The sequence below is a fragment of the Rhinichthys klamathensis genome, unplaced genomic scaffold, assembly GCF_029890125.1.
Source record: "Rhinichthys klamathensis goyatoka isolate OS25496 unplaced genomic scaffold, OSU_Roscu_1.1 h1tg000035l_1, whole genome shotgun sequence".
NCBI lineage: Eukaryota > Metazoa > Chordata > Actinopteri > Cypriniformes > Leuciscidae > Rhinichthys > Rhinichthys klamathensis.
The window spans coordinates 3,057,842-3,075,768 of record NW_026606583.1 but is presented as its reverse complement, the minus strand read 5'-3'; the positions used below and the strand labels follow the sequence as shown (position 1 = coordinate 3,075,768).

General features: G+C 36.5%; 1 protein-coding gene across 2 annotated transcripts in view; it reads right to left on the bottom strand.

The window, feature by feature from the left end:
* Positions 1–17,927, bottom strand: part of ank3b (ankyrin 3b) — a 187,860-nt gene that overhangs the window by 145,865 nt on the left and 24,068 nt on the right. The window contains exon 1 of one of the 2 annotated variants that reach the window (XM_056245883.1): positions 4,439–4,878. The exons of the other annotated variant lie outside the window; for it this stretch is intronic. Within the exon in view, the coding sequence (XP_056101858.1) occupies positions 4,439–4,504 (66 nt within the window). The 5' untranslated portion in view covers positions 4,505–4,878. Of the gene's footprint in view, positions 1–4,438; positions 4,879–17,927 lie in introns of those variants that run through there. 2 annotated transcript variants of the gene reach the window in all.

Sequence of the window (17,927 nt, the reverse complement as noted above, 5' to 3'; positions counted from 1 at the left end):
TCACAGGAACAATTTAGCTGTTTTACTGTATTTTTGATCAAATAAGGTACTGTTGGCTCATTGGTCTAGGTAAAGGTATGATTCTGGTTGACTGAGTGTGAGAGGTCCTGGGTTCAAATCCTGAATGAGCCCCTCTGTCAGCTTGTTCTGCTGTTCTGGAGGAGAGTGTTGATTTGCACTTTGCTGCCATAACTGTGAACGCGTAACATGAGTTGAGGTCAAGGACTTATCATATTCCAGTGGCATTTCACAGAATGTTGCATGCACCATTGAAGGGTTGTGCCTCATTCAGAATTGAATTGGAGAATGCCTTTACAATTTCTGAATTTGAATTGAGTTGCAAACAGGATGCAGAATTGTAATTTGAAGAAAACATAATTAAAAGGAATGTTCTTTCAAGAAACAAATGTATTTGAATCTTGGCTTGAAAAAGCTGTTTTTAAAAGTTTTGAAAAAGTTGATATGCCTTATGGACAGACAGAACAATCGATACGAATACTACACAGCCAGAGCAGAAATCAAACTGCAGAATAGAAGAGGAAAGAAAGAAAACTAGATTCATGGTTATGCATTGGTTAAGTGCTTGAGGAAGAAGTGCCTTCAGCCATATTTTGAAAGTTGTGATGATCTCAGCAAATTATGCGAAGTGGAAGCATGTTCCACCACAGAGGGCTATAGTCAACAAAAAATGCAGGCACCAAAAAAAGACATATTGGCTCTGTTCCAAGACCTAGAGAGCTCCCTAAGAGGGTGGGATATTAACGCATCAATAGCACACTTCTAATGCAGAGGCTAATATGCTACCATCTATGACTCCTTCTGTTGGCCTAATTCTAAGGTAGTATAGCATATCCTTCGCAGAGAAGGCAATCCCCTAATACATTGCAATGAACTCAATAAAACAAATCCAAGATGATGAATGAAGCAAAAAAAAAAAAAGTGGATTGAAAATAAACTATTAATATAATATTCAAATATATTATATTCATTATTTTAATAGCAAAATATTTCAAAATATAATTCAAAATGTACTTTTTTAAAACATTTATCTGATTTGTATTTTTATGCTTATTAGAGTATTGTGAGTATTGCAACATGCTAATGCTAATCTCTGAAATCAATTGTGAGTCGAGTCTCTTGTAAACTTAGTTTGAGACACTGTTTGTATGAAACACTAGCTATTTTTGTCTCTCTCTCTCTCTTAACCATTTCAGTCATATCCGGCTCTTGGTAATTCTATAACCGTCTCTTGCTATAAGCGAGAAACTGACCATGAATTTTCTTGGCAATGATTTTTTCGGGCTAGGTTGCCAGGTCTTTGCCCAACACTCCCCATTATATGGCTGTTGACTCACACACACACAGGCATTCACATCTACGGACAATTTAGCGTTTTCCAATTTACCTATACTGCATGTGTTTTTTTTTATTGTGGGGGAACCGGAGCACCCAGAAAGGACTCCAGCCAGGACTCGAACCAGGGACCTTCTTGCTGTGAAGCAACAGTGCTACCCACTGAGCCACTGTGCCAATTGAGCTCATTCCGAAATAAATTTTGATTGGATTGAAAGGGGTGGTTTAGACAATAAATACAACAAAGCAACAGCAGTGATGCTGCTACAAACATTTGCCTTGGAAATGCTAAATATAGCCTAAAAAACAGACGTTCCTTGTGCTATCAGCAGGAATTCCCGGCTCAGTCATCTAAACGGCAGCTTCCTCCGTTCCTCAGTAGGCCTTCGGTTGCCATGGCGACACCCATTACACACACCTGACAATGTTTCAGGTTCCCTAGTGCCCAGACAGCTCTCTCTCTCTCTCTCTCTCTCTCTCTCTCTAAGACGCATGCTTATTCACAGGCACTGACCCAAAAACTCCCCCCATGGTTTACTGTCGGGGTCTCCTTGACTTGGGAGCAGTGAAAGGGAAATGACATGTGTTAATAGCTTTGTGTTGAAAGTCTCAATCCGACAGCCACCAAAGAAAGCATCTCTTGTGGATAAGCCTGCGCTAGCAACTCATCTAGTACTCTTTTAGCCTGTCTCCGGCTTTCTCTGTTCCTCTGATTATGATCTGGATCAGTACCGCACGGCCATTTTCTCTCCACTAACATGAGGGGAGGGGCGACCAGCCAGCCATGTTGACTGTCTGAAATTAAAATTATATTGCTACATTTGAATTACAGTTACTGATAGCCAGAGAAAGATAGTGAAAGAGGCTTTGTTCACATTGCACATTAAATTTGATCTTTAGGACAGTTTGTCCACACAACCATGCTTTGATCAGTCTATATCCAATACATTTACATTGTCAAACAGCCATCGATGAATTAAAGTTGCCAACAATATCAGATGTTTTTATTTTCTCCTGATTAGGTTCAACTCATTACCCAGAAAAATATCCATTCAACGCTGCTTTATTTGTTTTCTATCTAGGTATTTGTCATGACAAAATGTCTCTAACTGTTTTTCCATCTTTTGTTTCTCCAAATCAGTGGTAAAGAATAATAGTCATTGACAGGGACGGGTCTAACCAGAAAATGAGCTATGGCAAACCTGCACGCAGTCTGATTTCCTGCTCTATTGAGCTCTAACAATACAAACCAGCGCACAAAGACAAACCCCTGCAAAGGTTCATGTCCTCTGTGTCGCCATGAACACCAATTAATCCTTTAAAGGGCCCATTCAACCCCCATATGCTCTTGCTGAGGGTTCTAGGTAACCACATCGACTAGGCTGATTAAAAATATTATGTTATAATTTTGGTGAAGTCCCAAGTTTCAGGGAACATTAAAATGGAATATTTAATGCCACTCTCATACAATGAAAGTCAAAGGAGTTTTAAAAAAAAAATGGACCCTGTTGACTTTTATTTTGTATACACAAAAAAATTGAAATGACATGAGGGCGAGAAAATGAAGACTTTTGCTATATTGTTTTTAATGTAGTTTATAGTGTATATACTGTATATACATATGCAGCTTTCAATGGCCAGGTTTGGTTGCATTATAGAAGTTAACTTACATATAAGGTTTAAGAAAACGTGGAGTAATATGGAAATACACAGCAGGAAGGGTCCCAAATAAGTCAAACTGAGAAAGAACTCATTGTAAAAGGGAGATTAGTTGATTTGTAGTGTAGTATTGTTACAGTGTAATTACACTAATAATTATTTTGTAATATTAATTAACAGTGTACTTACTATAGGGTTAGGGTTTGGTTTAGTTGCTACTTATGCATGATTTACTGTTATTACTATATAACGACACATGTTAGAATAGCGTTACCAAAATTTCTAAACGTTTTTACTCATATTGCCCACTACCAACAAGCATTATGGTATAAAACTCTAATAAACATGTTCAGATAAAAAAATAAATACACAATAGGTTTCATAATTTCTCTCATTTTCCCTTGTTGCTGCTACACATTCCCAGTGTGCATAGCAACAGGTTGGGACAGAGAGAGACGGAGCCGTCTGAGCGTTTGGCAAACGCACGCGCACATATTTCATTTCTGATTAGAACGGTGACTATCTTTGAATTTATTAAACGCTGCCTTTCACAACATAAAACAATTGCACCTGTTACACAGAATGAGAGGGAATTCCTCAAATTCTCAGAATCATTTGAAGCAAACATTAGTAAAGCCAAAAGAGCTGACCCGTAGCTAGTACCACCCAGCGCTGACTCAGATATACAGCTTCTGCCAATGCATCTGAATGGCTGCAATTAAGTAGATTATACTGCTCGTGCACAGAATAGACGGAGTGGGTGGAGGGAAAGAAAGAGAACAAGAGAGAGCGAGACAGACATAGAAAACATCTGTCCAGAGTATGTATACAAAGAAACAGGATTGAATTGAAACGTGCATCAAATATACAGTCTTCATATCTTAGTCGTTATAAAAGTAAAGCCATTGAAAAATGTACAAATGCAAATAGATTTTAAATATGTACACTGTTTTGTAAAATGTTTTATCTAAAATAATAAAACCAAAAATATGACAAAATCAACATAATGACAAAAAAAAATGGCCGATCAACGATTACAAAGGTTTCACTTTTTTACAGTGTAAAAAAAATATTAAGTGTCACATATAGATAATCTGATCTGAAATATGCAAGACATTTTATTCATATTTTTCCAATAATCAAAACTAACACCTGTGGAAAACTTCAAACAAAGAGAAGAACCTGTTTCAGAGTCAGCGTCTAGGTTGGTTTCCCCCTAAAAGTGCACTGTCAAACACCTTCAAAACAAAACCATGCCACACTGAACACACCCCTTCAGTCGCTCTAGAACAAAAGAGAAGCTTCCTCCAGACCTCAGCATAATGCTTTCAAACGCCAACAACCACCATTAACACAGGAGGATTTAAACAAGCCTTGAGCATTTTCCTGAAAAAAGAACTAGCTGTTAAAGCAGTTTTCTTGTTACCTTTTTGCTCTTCTTCTTGCGTAGCGCTTGCTTGCCGGTCCCTTTTTCCTTGGCGTCTTCGCTCATCTTGTACAAAAGATCCTTTCATTTAATCCAACATTGAGAGAGCACTGAGAGAACTACAGAAGAGTCCATGAGAAGCAAGCCGCTCTAATACCTGGTGCCCTCTTGTTCTTGATAGTCAACACGCACTCAAACAACTCAGTCCAAAACAGCACTTGAGCGGCTTGGGTGTTTTGGTTGGTGCCAGTTCCTACACGCGCCACAGGTCACTGTGAGGGAGACGGGGGAGGAGAAACCACTGGAGCTTTTATTGAAGTGGGTAGAGAGATCCGTGGGCTGGTTCTTCTGACCCAGCTGCCCACTTCTCCCTGACCAACACAGTTGGGTATACTGATTCACTGGTGCTCCTCTCACAGAGTGAATGGTGCTGATGGAGACTCTCGCTCTTCCCTAGCAGCCAAACATCGAGAGGGAGGGAGAGAGAGAGAGTGAGAGAGAGAGAGAGGGGAGTGGAGAAAGAGGGCGGTGGAGAAGGAGCGCAAAGATGAAGCAATTGCCATGGAGAAACCCCCTGTACAAATAAGAGGGGTGAACTGCACACAGACTGGAAGAAATGGTTAATTAATGGTTGATTAACGCCTGCTGATAGAAATTGCACACCCGCTGTCTCTGAGTTTGGCCATTAGTGAAATGCCAGTATAAGAAGAGTTGACAGCCAAAACCTAGGGGATCAGGTTACTGGTCAGTAGTAGATGATCTCCTTTATATGTGGCAAAGAAGTAACAAAAGAGTGCAGCAGTGACCAATGACCATACACCTGTTCACCGGCCTTGGTAACGCAAGTCTCTTTCATTTTGCCGATATACCGTAAGTATTTCAAACAAATCCTCAATAAAGAGTTGTATGCCATGATTTAATCCAAATCACAGTACTATAAAAGATAGGTATGCAATAATATTTCAATTTCAATAATTATTTTGACGTTTTGGTTGATAAACCAACATAAAATAAATAAAAAATGAAAATCTAAAATTTTTAATCTTTAATTGTACAGTATGCTACAAGTAAATTTAGGCATCACAACATTATATACGGAAGCGTATTGCATTCACTTGAAGAAAAAAATCTACTCTTTTTCTGAATTAATTCGTTAATTATCTCAGAATTACGAGATAATTTTTCATGGAAAAAAAGTTTTTGCTCTGTTTTTCTGAATTAACGAGTTAATTATCTCAGAGTTACGAGATCATTTTTCATTGGAAAAAAGTTTTTGCTCTGTTTTTCTGAATTAACGAGTTAATTATCTCAGAATTACAAGATCATTTTTCATGGAAATTTTTTTTGCTCTGTTTTTCCGAATTAACGAGTTAATTATCTCAGAATTACAAGATAATTTTTCATGGAAATTTTTTTTTGCTCTGTTTTTCTGAATTAACGAGTTAATTACCTCAGAATTACGAGATAATTTTTCATGGAAAAAAGTTTTTGCTCTGTTTTTCTGAATTTCTGAGTTTTTGAGATAATCAAGTCATTAATTCAGAAAAACAGAGCAAAAAAATTTCCATGAAAAATTATCTTGTAATTCTGAGATAATTAACTCGTTAATTCAGAAAAACAGAGGAAAAACTTTTTTCCATGAAAAATTATCTCGTAATTCTGAGATAATTAATTCAGAAAAACAGAGTAGATTTATTTCTTCAAGTGAATGCAATACGCTTCTGTATATAATGTACATTAAGAAAAATAAATATTTTGAGAAAAATAAAAAAAATAATTTACACCTTTAGTGTAAAAAATTTAATAATTGTCACGGGTTGTGTGGGAAAGACCAAACACGCACAGCACGAAGATGATAGAAGGTAACAGGCTTTAATTCCAACAGGTAAAGCCAACAAGGTACGTCCAAACACAACTACGAAAAGACGAGACAAGACAAAGACACACAAACAGAACTGAGCTTAAATAGAGAGAGGATAACGAGATAATTGATAGGTGCACAGCTGAAACTTATGAGTGTCCATGACAACAAACTAACTAAGGAAGAACGTACTGATTGAAAACAAGAGTCCATGTGGTGTGAGAGTGTGACAATAATAAATATTATCAATCAAATATTGATAAAAAAATATTAATAAAAGTAATAAAATTAAATCCTCAGATTTCAATTCTATGCTTTAAAACACATTAATTTGAAATGTGAAAAATAAATATTGAACATGAGATATAAATTATATTCTACAGATGCAGTGTTAATAAATGATCAGTATAATTAAAGACTAACCAGATGTAAAAATAGTAAAGAATTCGGCCAATTACAACAAATTAAACAACTAATATTGGCCGATAAGCAGTGTTTGTGTTATCAGTAGCATAATTGAGATACTATTAGAGTTTTTATTAATATTTTCAATTAGTTTTATTTTTAGATTTAGAAGTTAAGGTATAATTTTGTTGTGTTTTTGTCTTCTTTTTTATCTACTATATAGTTTTTATTACTTTCAGTTTTACCTAGAAATGTTGCTAGCTGAAGTTTTTTTAATATTTTATGTTATTTTAAGTTTATTTTATTTGGAGTAACAAAAGTTGTTTTTATTGTTTTAGCTTTAGTTAATAATAACCCTGCCGATAACCGATATATTGTGCATCTCTAATGTAAAACTATTGATAACTGATATTGACTGACAGCCACTGATTACTGATTGAGTCATCATGATCAATTAAGAGAATAAAGTATATTACACACACACACAAAGTTTTTCCCACAATTACCAGCAAATTCTCTGATTCTCTCTCCAGGACAATGGGTAGTGTAGTTCATCAAAGGAAATTTGGTAATTATAGATAATATTTAAAAAGATGTTGAAAATCACATTGACTTGTGGCTTCTAGAAGCATCTATTATTGGTTAACAACCTCTGAGCTCAAGGTAAAAAAGAAACTGTGATTTTTACTTATTCAGACTCCATACTGTTGTGCTCTATTACACCAGCAGTGAATGAAGGAAGGGAACGCTTAGAGTCTCTGTGCAACGCCTCTGGCCAGAGAACAATAAACTGCAAAGCTTACTCAACCTCTAGAGAGGAACCAGCATGGAAGCTGCTAAGCATCATGTGATCCAATTTTCCAGTTGCACAGCATGTGATAAGAAGTTAAAAGGATGGAGATGTAGAGAAAGTACTGTGGGTTGTTTAAATAGTACAACATTTTGCTTAGACATCACTTAGGCTGTCAAAATGCTGGTGCGATTACAAAAACAGTCACCATTTGAATAATGCTGAACAATTACCTACTCATCGCTGTCTCTCCTCTGAGTGCAGCACCATTTACTATTCAAGAACACCACAAATGTGATCTGAACCTATAACAATAGATTCATTCTCTATGAGTGAGTTTGTAATGGCTACAGCAACTGTCTTCTCTTTCTGGTTTGTGGTCCCCATCTCCATGAATATTAACCATTTCAGAGTGCTGAGTGTTTATGTAGCTCTATGTCCATTATGATTTAAAATGAAAACACATATAAGAAAAGCCTCTCTAGTCTGTCCTCTGCTGGAAATTGAATGTTATGACATAAACAATATCATCCTGCCCTTTATATAGAGATCACAGATATGTAGTGATCCTTCTGTTAAAATCAAAATGTATGTGTCTTCATTATATTTGGCACTATGATATTTTTTAATATATATTGAATTAAAAAACCTATTTCTGTCATTTATTGCTTGATATGTATGTACAATATTCCATCATATAAAGAAAAGGAAAGCTGTACACTTCAGGCCTTAAAGGGGTCCTATTATGCCCTTTACGAAGTCTTGGTTTTGTTTTTGGGGTGTACTAGAATATGTTTTCATGCTTGATTGTTAAAAAAATTCATTATTTTTCACATATTTTACATTATTACAGCTCCTCTCTCCCCAGTCTGGTTGACAGAGTCGTTTTCGATGAAGCCCCTCCTTCCGAAATATAAAATGTGCTGTGATTGGTTAGCTGGCCCAGTTGGCATCGCTTAGCGTGAGTTCGCGAAATGTGGCGCCCCTATATAACCGCGAGCTCTCCTCAGATGTCAATTTTAACAATGTCGTCAATTTCAAACCATTTCGAGCCCGATTCAGACCCTGACAATGCTAACGATCATGCAGAGCGGATTTCAAGCACGGACTTTGCAAGCACGGATTTCACAGGACGTTTCAGGGTGGTATGTTTTTTTCTTTTTTTTTTCTTATATATACGATGTTATCCACCATTGAATCATATTTGTCAGAAGAACTATAGTAACAGAAACAGTAATCAATCACAAAATCATGAATAATTTTCCTAAGGGGCGGTGAACAGTCTTACAATAGCAAGAGCTTACAAAAGCTAAAGTAAACACATCAATACTGTAATGTTAGTTATCAGGCGAGCGGAGGCAAAGCTCGGCCCTTCGTTTACATCTAGCTATAGCAACTAGCCTACATAAAGCTTATAATTGGAACTGTTAATAGAAAACACAACTACAAATAATAAGACATACTTACAAGTTGTGTTCCATAAACAACAGATTGTCCAGACAAAATGGGAATGGCTACGTTTTACAGGAGAAGCTTTTGTGAGTATAGCCTGCATTGTACTCTCTTCTGGAAGCTGTTCTCCGTAAAATGTGCAGCGCACAGACAAACGTTGTGGTTATAATGTTCAGGAACAGTGTTAAAAATAAATTTTTACCTCTCTAAGTTCGGCATTCTTAAGACAAACTTCTTCTGGGTTGTAAAAAACAGCGACAACAACTCTTCCTCTTCTCTAAAGCAGCCCAAAATGGCCTCACCCATTTGTTGCATGTTCCCAGGGGCAGGGTTTATGTAAATTTTAGGGTTTGTGATGTCACAAACTTGGGAAGAATCTTGTTGTAGTCCCTACCAGCCGTTTGTTGTAGTCCTTAAAAAGTGATTTCTGTAAAATGAAATATCTCCCTTTGCATTGAACTTTGTGAAATCATAATTAAGGACCCCTTTAAAGTTGTCATGAAACGGAAATTGCGGTTGTCTTTTCTTCCCTATTGTATATCCGAGTGAAACGGCTTCTTGAACAAGAACAAAAGTTGGGCAGGACTTTATTTTGTTCATGGGGAATAGATTGGATGGTTGTGGTTTGCTATTGGTGGATCTCATGTGAGTGACAGGTTGTCCCGCCCTCGAGCCAGTAAACACGTCATCAGAGAAGAGATGTCGCTGCAAGAGTGGTTATTCTGATTAAAGATTACGAGGGCATGTAAATTTAAAAAAATTGTGTGCATGGGTAAATCATTTAAAATAAATACTACAAAATTCCATAAAGAATAACTGTCAATTTTGATTTCATTGTGACTTTAAATGACTTCCTAAACGATTAATTATACACCAGAAAAGAAGGCAAATAATCATTCACCAAACCTAAGAAGTCTCAGTAACAAACGAAACGACTCCACTAGTGCAGTTTCTCACCCTTAATTCAATCTGGCAACAGAAGCACAGCTTCACACCTAACAAAAGGTGACAAAACTGAGACTTACTGAACCCAACCTCTTCTTTCACTGTTCCTACAAGACACGAGTTTCCATTATGTGCATATGATAAAATGATTGCTGCAAGCATAATAAACAGTAATTAGAGATAAGCTATATGCTAAAAGGAATGTTCAAGGTTTAATATAGGTTACACACTATTGACAGTATGTTACATGCTAACAATTACCACAAACAATAATTTCAATTTGTTGGGACAGAGCATGGCACAATTATTAATATTAGAGATGTTTTAATCGATCCGTATTTTGGATATTTAATTGTGCATAGTCGTTTTTATTTTTACATTTAGATCACCTTTGGAATCATCTAACACTCACTTAATTTTGAAAAAATAATAGTAATTTAATACACTGTTAAATGTAACAGAAATTCTCAAAATTAATATACATTTTTCACACTGTACTGTACATTGCAATGCTGTGATCCCTAAATTCAATTGCACATAAAAAGGCTAATTTTAGTTTATTTAGGCAAAAAATCCATAGAATTTTAATATGGGCCATTATCGGTTATCGGCTATAACAGAATTAGTGTCGGTACCAGCAAGAATTGTAATATCAGTGCATCCCAATATCCATAAGTGAGACTACATGGTATAAATGTTTTGTTATGTCACCGAAAAAAAGTGTTTCAACTGGTCAAATCTTAAAACTGCTTTCATTCAATTAAAAATATATAATTTGACTAGATAAGGTTATTCAAACATGTAATTTTTAATTTAAATTAATCTGAATGCCCATAGATAAAAGTTGTATTTATACTTTAGAGGTCAAATAGCTAATTTTGTACAAACTGTTAATAGCAGCATTGTAGAAAATTCTGTGCATTAGTGTAAACAAACAAACAAATGAAAATTATTTTCTGTGGTAATCAACAGAATGTCAAAGATGTGCACAGAGCTTGAATCCAGAACATTCCAAGTCACTCACACATGACGTGTTCTTGCATTCAAGCTAGACAGAGCACAACAGAATGCATCCAACTAAATGCAGGGAACCTCGAAGTGTTCAGAGGTATTGCAAGTAAGTAAATCGAACTACAAGAATCAGCTTTTCATTCTGGCTGCTTATATACTTAAATTATAGCATATATCTCCCAGCAAAGAAGTGTCAATTCACCTGTTTTGGACTTAATTTGTTGTAGTATAATTGTGTTTATATTTCACATCTCTTTGAACCTAGTTGCACTGAAATAATATGAAACTGCTTTCAAGTGAACAGCATTTTTTTTGTCCTGATGCAATCCTCTTGTGAAATAACCTGCCAGATCAGTGACACAGTTTATTAAAACTAGCAAATCGTTGAAAGCAGCTCTCGAAAAAATTAATGAAGCAGCTCTTTTGCAAAAAGATTTGTCCAACTGATTTTTCAAGTTATTACAATTTTTCTGCGTACAGTGTGAAAGTACTTGACTGACCGTGCAAACAAACACAGCAAAACACTTGAGCACAAAAACAATTGATATTGTTCCGAAATATAAAATGTGCTGTGATTGGTTAGCTGGCCCAGTTGGCATCGCTTAGCGTGAGTTCGCGAAATGTGGCGCCCCTTCATAACCGCGAGCTCTCCTCAGATGTCAATTTTAACAATGTCGTCAATTTCAAACCATTTCGAGCCCGATTCAGACCCTGACAATGCTAACGATCATGCAGAGCGGATTTCAAGCACGGACTTTGCAAGCACGGATTTCACAGGACGTTTCAGGGTGGTATGTTTTTTTCTTTTTTTTTTCTTATATATACGATGTTATCCACCATTGAATCATATTTGTCAGAAGAACTATAGTAACAGAAACAGTAATCAATCACAAAATCATGAATAATTTTCCTAAGGGGCGGTGAACAGTCTTACAAAAGCAAGAGCTTACAAAAGCTAAAGTAAACACATCAATACTGTAATGTTAGTTATCAGGCGAGCGGAGGCAAATCAATTGCACAAAAACAATTGATAGGACAGTATTAAGGCTTTGTTCAAACTTAATTCAAAGTCTTTAGTACTGTCACTTTACTATAATTCAAAGCAATGAAATCTGATTTATTTCTTCAGACAGTGTAGTCAATCGCTGGCAATGTATATTTACATCTGTTATCACAGTAACAAGTCAACATGATGCCAAGAGAAATATTAAAGTAGTGTGGAGAGAGAAGAGAGCGGTGACTGAGATGAACTCATAAGGCTCGTGGTATAACATAACCACTGTTGTGGCAAAAACTCATCTCAAACATACATCACTGCGTAAGAGACACTCAGAGTCAAATTATATAAAATAGAAGTATTTATTCTTGCAAGAATAGGAGCAGTCTAATACACAGTTGTTACCCTGTGCAGAAGAGTGACACACCCCCAGACAGACTGAACCAGCTTTTATCTAAGTTTCAAGGCCTTCTTTCCCCCAGAGCCTTCCTCCCAGTAGTTTTCCATAGACTAAGCTCCCCTGCACCAAATGGCCTTCCGACATCTAGGTCAGAGGTCCCTGTTCGTCTGCTCCCTGGAGTGTCTCCCCCTTCTGCTTCCCCAGGTACATAAACAGAATCTTGTCTCACTACAAGTGAGAGACACACATGTGACATTCTTTGAATCATCTATATTTTACACATTGAATAGGTTCTCTCTCTTATGATATCTGTTAGGGATCAATGACTATTACAATTTCCACAACAAATTCCCGCTTTTTATCATTCTGATTACCCATAATCATAACAATAAACAATAAGACAAATTTTAAGTCATATCATCACACTTATACTCTTCATCTCTGATTTTTGCATAAATGATCACTCTCCTTGAACCTGTGAAGAAAAGTTTAGAATGAAGAAGCATAAGGCTGTTTTTGTGGGGGAAAGCCCCGTAATATTTTAGCTAGCAAGTAAATATTTTCACGACGCCGGGCTGAACGAGAAATCTCTGTTCCTGCGCTCCTGTAAACAGACCCTCAGTCACGCCAGTAAGGAAAAAGGTAGTTATAACATAGTAAGGAAACAAACAGATAAAAGTATAATAAAAAATCACTCAGTTTCAAACCCTATCTTTGTACGCCATCTCGTAACACGGATGACCGCTGCTTGTAACCTTCTTTAAATCTTTTGCCCTTAATCTTTCTCAGAAAATAAACAAATAGAAGAAAAACAAACAGAACATACATTTAACACATATCTCACTGTAGCTCCCACTAACTGTATCGTCACATAATTTTGTTCATCCTTGGGATAGACTGTCATTTTCACCAATTGAACAGACAGCATGTTTCACCTGTCACTGTAATCATATTCACCCATGAATAACAAAATTATTAGAATAACAATCCTAAACCCTATCATTAAGCCTTTTCCATTAATCTACGCCCATCTCCATATTTCACCTCGGTTTTCCTAACCATATTTTGTTCACTTCTAATTCAATTTAGTAAGCTCTATTTAATGCCATATTTAACAAAATCTAACCAGAGAAGTCTTATAATTTTATCCATTCTTCTAACCAATGCAGTTGTTCAATATTAACTCTAATATTTCCATTACGGACACAATCAATATATTTTCTACATTTACAATCAAATCAATACCTAGTTTGATTCAATCAAACAAAATCATCACAAAAACAGATTCTTCTGTTAAACTTAAACCATCAGTTGTGTTGATCATCTCGTTCGCCCCACGGACGTTCTGTGTTCTTTTACCTTTAACTTTTAATTCAAACATGCTGTGGTTCTACTTAATAAGCTTCAACAATTATCCCTACCATTTACATTAATTAATAGATCTTCTCTTCCCAAAAACATTTTCCTTAAATATTTCCTAATGAATAAGTAACCAATCAAATCTTTTGATCTACTGTATATCAATACTAAGCCCTATTTTGATTTAATCAAATCAAATCCTCAAAATAATCACAAAACCACATTCTTAAACCATTAGTTGGTTCACATCCTCCTCCAGGCGTGTTGATCATCTCGTTCGCCCCATGGACTATGGGATGGTTGTGGCCTGTTGGTGTTGTCTAAGGTGAGAGGCTTGGACCCAGGTGTCACACTCTCCAACCATTTTCTGATCCTTATAAGGTTTTCCCTTATATCACGACCGCACCCCCACTGGAGTGAACTGTCACCTGTGAATGGAGACCTTAAGTATTTTGTTAGTGACCGCTTGTCTAGCCGCTCGTCCCCTTTGGTGTGACCTGTGGAATCAACAACCTGAAACATTATCTCCGGATAATTTCTTGCTCACTTAATAGCACTCGGAGTACTTTTCCCCTGAAAACACATATCCACTTTGCTTACGTTAACAAGTCAATATTCATACATTTGGAAACAGAATCAGTTCAGCTTGATGCAATCCATCCTGACATTCTGTAAAAGGAAAATTTTAAGTTATGCGCTGCGCAGGTGTAGCACCTTTCTTCCACAATAATAACCCAGGCCAGGACAGTTAGCCAAATTCATCCATAATCCATAAATTCATCCTGTCTCCCAATCCTGCATGCTCTCTGTAAAGAGAAACAAATTTCGAGGTTATTGTCAGATAGTAAAGTACGTAGTTTCTTTTGTCTACTGTTCTCCCGTGTCCTTCGATGCCCTGGCGTTTCCTGTTGAAACAATCTTTGTTATTGGTGTGTGCAGCACACTCACAGACATCAATTTTGTTAGGCAGAAAAATGGCTTCTTTCAGGGCTTTTATCCAAATACCCCTAGTGTTCTCCCAACATTTATTCAGCAAATGTGAACCCCTTAATAAACCATATTTGGCAATTGTTATACCATCCCCCTTTTGATGCACGACACAACTCGAGCATCAATTTAACATAACATTTAACATAGTGTTTTTGATAAAGTTTGCCATCAACACTAATCCAAACATTCCTTCAGACAAATTCCCTCCAGACATCTTTCTCTGCCTCTGAAACAAAAATATTACAAAAATATTACATTCTTCACTTAAAGCCACAATCTCATCTTCTTATCGAAGTATTTGAAAGGCAACGGCCCTCAGTCTCACACCGAATCTTGCTTTTCAGGCCTGTTGTTTGGTCTCTCAAGTCAGTCATCTACAAACATTTCCAAAGTCATCAATTTTCCCTATCAGGTCAAGTCGTGCTGTACAGACTTGGTCAATGTCAGTCAATCATTTCTCCCCCTTTGTTCACAATAATCATAAATATGAGAGGCTCTCTTGATAATTTCATGTTGACTTAGCCAATATGTCACTTTGTTGTTTCCCTCAAATCTACAACATTTTCATTTATCTCAGCCCATGCCAGATGGTGATCTACAACTACACAATTCCAATTTACTTAAACTGATCTTCAAATCTACATTATGTATGACAAAATTATTACTACCAGACAGAGCTTGATGGCCAATCAACTTAAAGCTTGTCCCATGTTCTGTATTGTCTTTTCATCAGAATTATCAGCTTCTTTAACGTTGTCATTTGCCTTAACCCATCTGTAATGATAAACTCATTCCAGAGGTTAATGACACAATATTCACACCATTCAGGTGGAATATTAGTGCCCCAAACTAATACATACAAGACATAAAGTGCTGTCACCACACACACTCATACTAGACACACATATGTTAACTGCTCATTCTCAATGTTCACTTTTCTTTATATTATTGCTTAAAGGTTTAAATTTTAAATAAGATTTTAACCTTTTCATTTTTCCTGTAGCTTCTACCTAATTTTACATCTGTTCATTATTCATTTGATTTTTAGACAAGTCAGCTGGGTTGTTTTGTTTCATTATCATTATTTTGCTTCAGCTTGCTCTAGCAGGCCGATAACAGAAAGACAGACACAGTTACCATCCCTTCCTCCAACTCAGGCAGTCTCTCTCACTATAAACAAATAATATTTCCCCCCCCCAGCCTCCTAAGGCTGTAACTTAGACAAAATTTGTATTCATTACAATAACCTTTGACCATTCACCTTTGTTATCCAGACTTTTCTCAAATCTACAAAAGCTGTCTTCATCTTTAGTCACCACCATGTCTAACGACCTTCAAGAGTTAAAACTATGTTATAACATATTAGTTCAAAATCAACTATGATTTTCCTTGCCCATAAGGCAACCAGTACATAAAAAATTTTTTATTACTGTCTCCACAACAACTAGTGGGAATCACTTCATGGCCTCAGCTGGCTCTTGAAAGCCCACTCCTGTTCGCCCTTTATCTATAATCTCCATCAGGGTGTTTTCCCCTGGCATATTTGCAGACGCTTGTCACAATAAAAAAAACAAGCCATACAATGAATGCGGTTTCTTCTGGCGAGTGGTAAATAGAGGAACTCACATTTTCTGGGTCAGACCGTCGTGACTCGTCACAGCGCATCTCACCTCTCAATGCTCTGCTGACCCCGGTGGCCTCCAGTAATCAGCGCTCAACTCTCATACCTTTCTCACATATAACACCTCCATCCCGGAGGTGCCCAATGTTCGTGACCCCCTGCGTTAGGCTGTCCCCTGGCCAGGAAGATCAAACCCGTCATTGAGTAGCCACTGTACACACTGGTGACCGCTCTTTCCCATCACAGGCTGTTTGCTTCAACAGAACTCAGCTGTTTTCTAGAGCTTAGGAAAGGCACGTTAAAGAGTCACCAGAGCCATTCCGATTGCCTAATAGTGTTCACACAGGGAGACAGATTAATAACAACAGTATTTAATCACTTAAATCCATTAAGCATCTTAAAAGCAGAAACCTAGCTGCTTAGATTTATACTCAGTGAATTTAGATCACAACCGTACATTCAGTGTACTTCATCTGTAGCCGGAGCCATCGGTCCTGAATGGTGGAGACTAAATGAGACAAAGAAGTTACTGGTCCTTAAAAAAACCTAATCAAAATGTCATCTCTATCTGTATTATTATTTTAAATACTTCTTTAAAGTCATTCAGTTTTACTTTTGAAACAAATTGCTCTCTAAATGGTTTCTTTTACCATCTCTGTGTCTATGATTCTTCAACTGACACACTGTGCTTTACTTATTATCACAGATACCAGCTTTTAGCTGACTCATTGAATGAGAGAGACTCTGAGACTCTATTGGATGGTACACTGCTCTCTCATATACTTCTAACATCAAACATTTATCTATCATCTTTTAACTCTATCCCAGCTTAAGGCATCTTTGCCAGAAATTACATACGGTTTCAAATAAACTTTTCTTTATATTTGTCTTTTGCCCACACATCAGGAAATTTAGGCATTACAAATTTCCACTCAGATTGAGTCTGTTGCACTGGCAGTTTCAGGCACAGCACACATCAGATTCAGATAAGCAAACTGTTTCCTTACAGCCAATAACAAACTTATCTTTTGAAAGCAAAACATCAGCTCTGTTCTTTTCATGGTCAACACTAGCAGGCCTTTTTTGTTTAATCAAATGCCTTTCAACACATTTTACATTTAGCAACTCTTAATCCTATAACACTGCTTCTGCTTATTTGTTCTTACATAATGGTAATTATTCTAGTTCTCAATAACGTTTCACATTTCTCAATCTCAATTTTAGTTGTCAAGTTCTCAATTACCATAACTTAATATCTGACCTCAAAGTTTTCTCTTCTAGGAGTTTATCAGTCTCCAATCAGGATTCACTAACTAACTTTTACAAGGCTACTGCCTCTTTTGCAGTTATTATAAATCATCTTTGAGATCTGTCTCTCTATATTACCTTTACATATTTTGCAACTCACATTTGTTGCAGTCATTCATTTTGCATCACCCTGTATTCAATTCACTTATAAAAATTACTATTATAGATCTTTTCTTCAAAAGGATTCACTTTAAGATCAATCTTTTGACCTTGTTTTTTATCTCTTATTTCTCAGACCAAAAATTGTCACTGTCGTCATTTAAACACTGATCTATTTTCAAACCCACACTATTATCAGAAATGTGTCACGTGTTAAATGGTCCTGTTGACCACAGTCAAGACAATCTCTG